The sequence below is a fragment of the Cenococcum geophilum genome, assembly GCF_001692895.1.
Source record: "Cenococcum geophilum 1.58 unplaced genomic scaffold K441scaffold_8, whole genome shotgun sequence".
Taxonomy (NCBI): Eukaryota; Fungi; Ascomycota; class Dothideomycetes; order Gloniales; family Gloniaceae; genus Cenococcum; species Cenococcum geophilum.
Window position 1 is genome coordinate 3,151,307 of NW_027137566.1, and position 9,875 is coordinate 3,161,181.

At 41.9% G+C, this 9,875-nt stretch overlaps 1 protein-coding gene across 1 annotated transcript; it reads left to right on the forward strand.

The window, feature by feature from the left end:
* The first annotated feature begins 6,332 nt into the window (after nt 1-6,332).
* K441DRAFT_344986 (uncharacterized protein) lies at nt 6,333-7,270 on the forward strand. Its single transcript, XM_067641286.1, has 2 exons — nt 6,333-7,031; nt 7,083-7,270. Exons 1-2 carry the CDS (start codon nt 6,750-6,752, stop codon nt 7,113-7,115), a joined length of 315 nt encoding a protein of 104 aa, XP_067507667.1. The 5' UTR covers nt 6,333-6,749; the 3' UTR covers nt 7,116-7,270.
* Nucleotides 7,271-9,875: the final 2,605 nt, after the last annotated feature.

Genomic DNA, 9,875 nt, shown 5'->3' on the forward strand with positions numbered 1-9,875 from the left:
TAGAGCTTCGTGTAGAGCTTCGGTAGTAGAGCTTCGTGTAGAGCTTCGTGTAGAGCTTCGTGTAGAGCTTCGTGTAGAGCTTCGTGTAGAGCTTCGTGTAGAGCTTCGTGTAGAGCTTCGTGTAGAGCTTCGTGTAGAGCTTCGTGTAGAGCTTCGTGTAGAGCTTCGTGTAGAGCTTCGTGTAGAGCCTTATGTAGAGCCTTATGCAGAGTCTCTAAGTAATAAAACTGTGTAAAAATTCATTTGCGTAATTAGCATATAACTTTACCTTAATTGCATGTCAAGGAATATACAGTTAGCTTTTAAAGTTGTTAAGTAGGTTAACTGCGTGTTATTTAACTTTTAAATATGTCAAGTAGGTTAATTGCGTGTCAAGGATATGCAGTTAGCTATTAAGTAGGTCAACTACGTGTTATTTAACTTTTAAAGTTGTTAAGTTGGTCAACTGCGTGTTATTTGACTTTTAGATGTGTCAAGTTGGTCAATTGCGTGTCAAGTTGGTCAATTGCGTGTCGAGTTGGTCAAATTGCATGTCAATTACGCGAAACGCGAAAACCAAAGTCTACTTGAATCTCATCCTGCGAATATTTTCCCGATGCGAGTAAATAGGGTAGGTCCGCTATACCCATCTACCATAATTAGTAGTGACTAAGGCTAATCCTTTTTAATATCCGCGTGTCCCTTTTATACAACATCTTTAACTATACTAGTAGTACCGTTTACTAAGCCTAGTTTAACCCAGATATTCTATATTAGCATTATTTTCGCGCTAATATATAGGGCTAGATTATCTATAGTATCGCACTAATTAGGAGTAACTTTCTGCGCACCTATACTAGTGTTAACTAACCTAATAGCCACTATTGGCTGTAAAAGGTCGCGAAGCCAAGTAGTGTTATACTTACCTATAGCAGCGCATATACCATATAGCCGAATTACGTTATTAAAGCCCGCAACCTCATTGGTAGATAGGCCCTACTTATACCTAGTTAAAAAAAGCTTCTAGGTCGAATTACTTATAGAATTACTATATAGCTCCGCAAGGGCGGTCCTAAATATAGAGCTCTTAGCGTTATTACCGCCCTACCGTATAACTTAATCCAGGACAGCAGTTCGGTTAATTACCTTATAGGCTCCTTTTCCGTGGCTAGCGAGCTCTGACGGCCTAGTGGGTAGATTACTATATAAGGCCGCCTAATTTATAGGGGGAAGCTGATAGAAATTGCCTATTAGTAAGATGTTTAAGCCTCTAAAGTAGTCGTTATTACACACAGGGTAGATTTAACGAAGGCGGCGATTAATCTAGGCCAGATATACTTGCCTAATTATAGATTTCTCATTAAGGACAAGATAGTAAATATCCTTAAAAGCTTGCTATAGAGGCGTAAGACTAGTAGTAGGCAATTTCTTAAACGGGTAATTTACTGGCAACCTTAATAGATCGTATATAGTTCTGCCGTTAATATTAAAAGCAGCTACCCTAGTAGGGGCCGCTTAAGCCAATAGTATTGGCTTACTATTAGCCCTTACTATATTACAGAGCGTAGTAAAAAGGACAGTAATAAGATATAATTTGCCGGTTCCTACCTCTCCATTAACGTTAATCCATAGTAGGGAGGGACTAAGGCCTACTTAGATCTGCCTATAGTAATTAACTATAATATTATAGATATAACGCTAGCCTAGTTATAAGGAGGACGGAGTTGCTATTTAAAATAGGCGGCTCTACGGTAAAGGCTATAGCCGTGCTTCCTACTAATAAGTCCTCTTATTAAGCTACGGGTATATACCCTAATGCGTACTCCAGTCGTAGTTATAATTAAGCTCCCTATTACCAAGCCTATTAGGATCCTTAATTTTAACTCCGTTAGTATTTCAAACGCGGGTATATAGGGCCTTAAAGAACTAGTATAGCTCTAAGTCGTCTACGAAATCGCCCTTAAACTCATTAATATTATTAGCAGTTTTATAACCTTCCTCTAGTTTCCGATTATAGAAGTAGTCGGGCGGGTGCTAATAAGAGTTAATATAAGCCTAATAGGAAGCCATATAATTAGGGGCCCCAAATCCATTAGTATAAGTAGCCACTTCCTTATACTCCCTCTACGGATAATAAAGAATAAGCTTTATACGGTAGAACTTAGGATACTACGGATAGAAAGGATCGCCCTTATATTGCAGAAAGTATAATATAACTTAAGGCCTTACTCTTAGTTAACGCTTATAAGTAGAGTAATTAAAATAAAGTAAAAAATTAAGGAAAGTAATATCCTCTACCCTATCTAAACGGCGCTTATATTTCTTATAGTTAAATAGTCTATACCCTCTTAGTTGCCTATCCTTAAGCTTATATATAGCGCTTTAATCGTCCTCCTAGCGGTAGTTTAAAGTTACTACATTCCTTAAGCCTTCGGAAAGTGGAATATTAAAAAGTAGATAGTATACCTTCTACGCCAACTAATTGCGTTTAGCAATAAGCTTATTTATAAACTTAGCTACTACTAAACTAAAGGTATAAAGACTGTTGGCGTACGGCTATACTAATTAGAGTAACTCCTAGTAGGAAGTTGACTTCTTCTCTTCCTTACTGCAATATTTGCCTATATAGTTAATTATTACTAATATACTTATAGCGGGCGACGTATTAATATTTGCCATCCACGCCAGTATTATAGCTGTATTATAGCTATTAAGAAGCTTATTATTGCGCTATAGACAAAACGTCCAGTAATATAGATTTTAATCCTTTAATACAGCGGCCTTATCGCGGAGAGAGCGTAGAAAGTAGAAGCGGTACTCCTTTACTCCAGCGGAGCCTTTCTTTAATCTTAAGCAGTAAGACTTAGTGTAATTACAGTGCCGTTAAAATCGATTAAGGCAGGCGGTAAGAAGCTTATTAGTATTAAGCTGTTCTTTATAGCTAAGAGTAGAAGAATATTAAAAATCGGGAGGCCTAGATTAATTAGGATTTATTACGGATATAAAAGCAGCCCTTAATTCACTAGTTAACGGATCTGGCTTTAAAGCTATTAAACTCCATAAAAAGCCATATATATAGCCACTACCTTACACCTACCACTTATATTAGGACTAAAAGTCAGTGCTATTAAACAGACCTATAAGTATATGCTTCCTAAACAGATTAAAGCGGTAATGCAGCTAGTAAGCAGCAATATGCGGATTATTGTTAAGATTCTAAGAAGCAATCCGGTAGCGTTAAGCCTTATTAGTAGCCTTATATTCATTAAATAGAGGCATATAAGAGTGTAGATTATGCCAATGTAGATTAGCCGCGCTAAGTATAAAGAATAAAGACCCGCTCTTAATATTTTTAGCATAAGCTATAAGCTTATTTCTCTTCTACTTCTAGTAGAGCCTAGTGCCTTTAAGCTTCCGTATATGCCGTATAATCTTATTTAGAACCTAGTTACCCCTACTACCGTTTATAAGATTACCGAGCTTATCTAAAGATAGGCTATTCTTATTTAATCGGCTATAAAGGAAGCAAGTAGCATTAAGGGCTTACTCCCTTATAATCTAATTAAATACATAGTAGTAAAATAAGGGGTAGCGGCCGAACCAACCGTCCTAATACTTAAGTATATACTTAGCGTACGCAGCTAGGGTAACCGTATAGCTTCGTAGCATATTAAAGTTGGCTTTACTATAAGGAAATAGAGTAGGAAAGGTGCCGCGTATAATAAAGCTAGCTAATCATTTAGAGAGAGGTGTTTATCGCATAGTAGGAACCTCTAGGCCCGCTTATAGGTCTTGCTAATATTAAACCTCGCGACCTAAAAGCTCTAATTTGTTAAGGTTAGGCACTAGATTAGAAACTAAAGTATCTAGTATATTATTATTAAATTCGCCGTCTAGTATATTACTACCAAGCTTGGCAGGTAGAGGATTAGTAAGAGAACGTTATATAGAAGCAGTAAGGTAAGCTATTGGGCTACTAGAATCTAACTCTAACTTATTAATATAAGGTAGCTGATTTAATATAGAGCTATTTTCGGGTAAGCTGGTAAGCTAGGTGCTATATATTTTAACGTCGCGATAATTAGGATAATTGGCCTTTAAAAAGTAAAGCTATAGTGCTATAGTAGAGCGCTTTACGGTATACCGCTTAGTAAACCGCTAACTTAAATATTGGCTACCCTCTACTGCTATAGGCCTTACGACTAGTATATTAAGTTCGGTAGGTAGCCATAGTAGCTGCCTTTAAGTCTTTAGTGTGTTCTAGCCAAAGTAGTAGACGTAGCCAGTATAGCGATATTACTAGCCGCGTATACGCATGACTTGTAGATAAACGTATACGCGCGCAACCAGAAGCTCCTCTACCGCGGTAAGTATAGGTAGGAAGCCAGAAATAGGCCCCGGATTAAGCCCGTTGCTTTCACCAAATAGGGAAAAAAGGGTTAGATCCTTAAGGCTATTAGTGTCCTTAATGCAGGCTTTATATATACCTATATTGTCACCCTCTATAGCTAAGCCCATTTAGAACTACCGCTCCTTATAATAACTGCACGTCTCTATACGTTTAGCCTATAGTATACTCCTAAACTTCTTAATTCGCTCCTAATTAATAGCTAAAACGGGTAAAGATATAGCCGTAGTTGGAGTAGGGGTAGGTATTGGCGGTAGAGTAGGCATAGAAGCTAGTTCTAGCAAGGACGTATTTAGGCCATCTAAAGCACCTCTTCTGCTATATAGAGCTTTATCTATAGTATACAGCGGAGGAATAGGCAAGTAAGTTTTACCCCGCCAATTAAAAATGCGGTGCTCCCGTTATATTATCCTAATTATCTTCCGCCATTAAGCTATTTTAGGGGTATCTTAACTGTTCTAGCCATGTATTATCCTAATTATCTTCCGCCATTAAGCTATTTTAGGGGTATCTTAACTGTTCTAGCCATGTATTATCCTAATTATCTTCCGCCATTAAGCTATTTTAGGGGTATCTTAACTGTTCTAGCCATGGGGTAAAAAGATATCTTTAGTATCGGTTTTAGGTAAAGCATTTCGCTAGCGCTTTATAGGACGAATTTCAGTAAAACTAAGCTCTGCTTTCCGCCTATTTGAATTATATTTAGAGCCCTAGGAAAGTAAGTAAAAGTAGAAGCAATATATAGGGAAAACGTGCCTTTAACCGACACGATTGATATTACTTTAAAAGCTTAGTAAATGGGCCGTTTTTAATAAAATTAATACGGGGTTATATTAAACAGCACTTGCTATACTTAATTAAAGCAGGTTCTACTATAATTAAGACGCGTATAGTAGTATTAATAAAGATATCAACAAAAAGGTCGGTTTCTTAATAGTGGAATCTTAAATATTTTAATATTCGTCACGTGTATTCTACAGGTAGATACCGCCCGCGGTTTTTTTTTAGACCAATTAAAAGCAGGCTTGGCAAAGTTTGAAAATTGGAACACTGAAAGTATAGACCACTCGTACCTCGGGTCAATGAATATGCCAAGAGTAAACGCCAAGAGCAATTTCCTTCGTCAACGGCTTCGAGAGATAGTTCGACCGTCCGACATTTCCTCCACACTCCTGCCTCGAATTTTGTCCTCCGCTCTCTTTCGGCATGGGGGCTTTCTTGACAGTCTCCACAGTCCACGAAGAGCGGAACAACGAGGCGGTGTGGTTGAAGCAGAAAGCTGCTTTGTAGGTGGCGCGTCGCCTTGGAGTTGGCGTTTCTCTAGGGGCAGCGGTGGGCCTCTGAGCACCGGCTCTGCCGTCATGCCGGATCTACGCTCGCCAAGCCCGGCAAACTTCCGTGCCACAGCCAACCAGGTGGCCTGCAGTCAACCCAGGCACCATCCTAGAATATGCCAAGATAAACATCCTGTCGAAGACGTCTTGTTTTGGGGCAACCGACGCGTAGTTGATTATCCAAAGCGTATTAGATTGGGGCCTCACTTCATAACCCCTGGGTCGCCAGTGGCATTTCTTGCCCCGGAAGCTTAACCCCACCACCAACATTTCTCACATTCAAGGAACCTAGAAGGCCAACGGCAACGGCCCGGCCACGTTTTCAAACGACGGAAGCAAATTACATGCGCATTCTCTTACATAGTACATCCTGCCCTGTGTACAGCGCCCAGAGAAGCCAAGCAACCTCTCCATGTGATGAACCATTTACTCTATCCCTTAACCCGCTTGCGTCCATCACTAAATCGCGACTAGAATTAATTGGGCACTAGTATCTCGTGCAGCTTACCTGATTGGCTGACCCGTTATTGATAACAGATGGACGCAAAGTAGCGGGTTAAGGGATACTACCTCTTACGCGGCCTATCCGTCCTGTTTGTTCCCCGCAACTACTATTACGGATTCGGAAAACACGGCCGACGCAACGTTCCTGGGTAGCTTCACTATATATACTGGATGAGAAGGCCTGACCGGTGTGCTATTGAGAACTCCATCATATCATAAGTTTCCAAGTCATTGATTTCCAAGCATAGTTCTTGTAACCGACTACGGTACCCTGCCAAAACACTACCTTGTCTCACTAGCGTACCACCTTGTTTCAGTTGCCTAGCCCTTGACTCGCTCACCGACTCGGTCTACTTTCATGTATTTATACCACTTGATTTCCATAGATTTACAATTAAGTTGCTCGTTCAATTCCCACACACTGCAAAAGCTTACAGTTCTCTTTACCAAATCCCTTATTGCCGCGGGCCACATTGCTGGCTGCTGGTGTTTTTGCTCACCCGGACCATGATGCCACGGCAGAAATGGCCCAGCGTGCGGAGTACATGGCGAGCATTGACAAACGCTCACTGTCCCGCTACGCTACTAAACTAAAGGCCAGAGGCAATGAGGAGAGGTTGATTGCCAGGCGGGAAGCTTTGGTCGAGAACCGTCGCAGGAAGCGATCAATAGAGCGCCGCGACTTTACTTCAGTCTTGAACACTTATCACCTTTCGAACGAAAGTGTTACACCGGACAGCTTGGACAGTGTCATCTTTGCTGCAACTCATGCATTCTCACTCCCGAAGCCACTGAGGGCCTATACTGTTAGTGGCACCTCCTATATACTCCAAAATTCCATGCTAAATCCAAAACAGATGTCTCGGGCGAGTATGTTCGCAGCAATGTAATAGAAGGCGAACCTGGTGTCCCTTTGACCTTCGATGCCCAAGTCATCGATATCAATACCTATGAACCTCTTCCGAATGTGCTGCTTGAGATGTGGCACTGCAACAGCACTGTATGTAAGCATCAAAATTGAAGTCACGCAGCTGCTCATCCGGATTTAGGGTGCATACAGCGGCATTGTTGCCAACGGTAACGGAAGCTCTGCCGACGCAACCAACATCAACAAGACTGCTCTCTGCGGGATCCAGAACAGCAACGCTGACAACGTTCTGACTTTCGACACCGTCCAGGACATTATACCAGTTCTAGTTCTGGTATTTTGCTCTCTAATATCCGGTTCGCACCAAGGAAATCCTAGCTCTTTTATCTATTCTGCCGTTCCTAGAGTAGAAAAAGCGCTCTAAAAGATAGATTTTAATTTTAATAAAATAGTTTTGTATATAAAAATAAGAGAAACCTAATAGCTTGCTAGCTTGGAAGCAAGCTTTGATTTAATCAATAGGAGGCTTTTATTACCACAAGAAGCTCGACGTAAGATAGGCTTATACGATTTTGAAACCTCAAAAAATACAAGGCTCGACGCCAGCTTGTGCAGGAGGCTAAGCATAGCTCCCTTGCAGAGTCTCTCGCCCAAATCAGCATCCTCTAAGCCGTATTCGAACTCCCTGTGGGCCTCCTAAATTAGCTCCAACTAGTGTAAGAAAATTCGCGAAATCCTTCCAGTACCCTCAAGAAACGCAAAAGACGGCACTACTAATTATCGTGTAGAGTTGTAATCTTCCCTAAGCACAGCTTATATAGGTTAACAATTTTTAACCTAGGAATGTGGGCCTAATTAGGAGACGCAGCTTCATGTCTACGAGAGCAATAGCACAAACACTTCGAAGTCGTATCCTTAGCAGATTTAAAATGGCCCTATTCCTATTTAACAGGGTATGTCTTGAGTTAAGTGTACTCTCCGGCTGTGAGCCAATGCTTAACCAGAACAAAATCTTAACCTCCTTAATTACTAATTCTAGCGCATTGTAATTAAGCTCCCCATCAGCGCGAAGAAAATCTTGGCCCTTGCTGCAATATTTCGAAGATAGCGTTTAGAATTAAAAATTCGTTCTAATATAGTTAGATAAGCCGCTTCGCAGTCTCGCAGCGTCATTCTGTCACGGGAGTCACCCGCGCACGTTCGTCCCGTGACACCTACGCACGTCCCACGACCACCCCTATTTCTTTAACCACGTTGACCTGACCTATTCTATTTCCTCATCCAAATATCTTTGTATCAACCACGCATAGTTACGCGTACGTAGCCTTCTCAATTACTACCCCGTTTAGTACATTGTATTCTGGTTCGTGCCCACTTCCGTGACACATTCAAAGGCAACCAAGCATTATAGCTATTAGCCTGTTTTTTGTTTAGCTCTTTTCTATTGAGGCATAGTAACTGTCTTATTTGCCCTCCGGTGCTCGTGCCACGAATCATGTCAAATACTTCCCAGGGCTAGTAGAGACGGCCTGTGGATCTTTTAACTCCCCTTATAATCTCTTTGAGTATAAGTTTGGGATCAACCTCATGTTTGCCACAGAATCAAAAGTCCCTGAACCGTTGAAAGTATAGCTAAAATACAAGTGCCAACATTAAAACCAATGTTGGCATCATCCGAGCTTACGCCTGCTGCAACGCCCCTAGAATAGAAAGGATAAGCGCAACAAAGAGCCACATGGAAGCAATTCTCCTATCTATCTCCAGATATAAGGACCACGCGGGTGGACCGGCACCCAAATTCCCGCAGAAAGTCTCATCGGAGAGATACTTGGCGATGATGCTGGAAGTCGGCGAAAGCACGGAAGGATTGTGCAAGGCGGTGGTGAGAAAGTCATCTCGAGTGATTTGCTTAATGTACTGGTATCTTGGTTCTTGGGTTTCCAGGTCGAGTGGCTAACTAGTCAGCTGGGTGCTAGTCTTTAAACGAGTAGGGAAAAATTCGTCCTCACTTTCACCAGATTAACTGTTCCGATTACAACCCTCTGCATAGAAAGCGTGCGGCAAATTGGTCTGAGCGTTCCAAAGCACTTTGCAGCATCTCCCGGGTCCAGTCTGCGGATCTTCGCTATCACTTCACTGTCCAACTCTTCCATTGTCAGAGAGATCTTATGGAGATGAAAACTATTACGCTTATGGAATAGAATATAAATCGGCCGTGTCTTGGTCGTCTTCTCAAGAGGCTGATGTTTTTCCATAGTACGAGGCTGTCACAAGCCACGACGGTTTCTCATTCGACCGTTAGGGGATTTGAAGACTTTAGTCTCCGCTCACTGATTTTTCGCTATATGAATATTGCGTTCCGGAGACTAGGCATATTATATACCAAATTCGGGCACACATTTGCGGCCTGCACTCTGTCAGAATACGAGCGGCGTGCATGGAGTGTATCCACATAATCACTCTCTGCGCAGTCGGTGTTGAGATTTACTTACCTGTGGTCACAGAAGCACCACAGCGCACACGCTGTGCTAGAGAATTAGCTGAGGGCTGCGCCACCTCCTGGCGGTGTAGGGCTTTTGACCAATCAAGGCATGGTGGACGCGGCTGAGCGCACATCTTGTGCGCAACCGCCCATGTGCTCTATCACCTCTCCCACGGCCTTGTGCCCTTGCGATATTCACACTTAAATCTGATCACGCCTAGTGCTTTGACTTCCTTCAAAACATCGGTCCTGCGATGTCTGAACAAGCCCAGTCCTTCCAGACAACTAGAGTTCACAGCG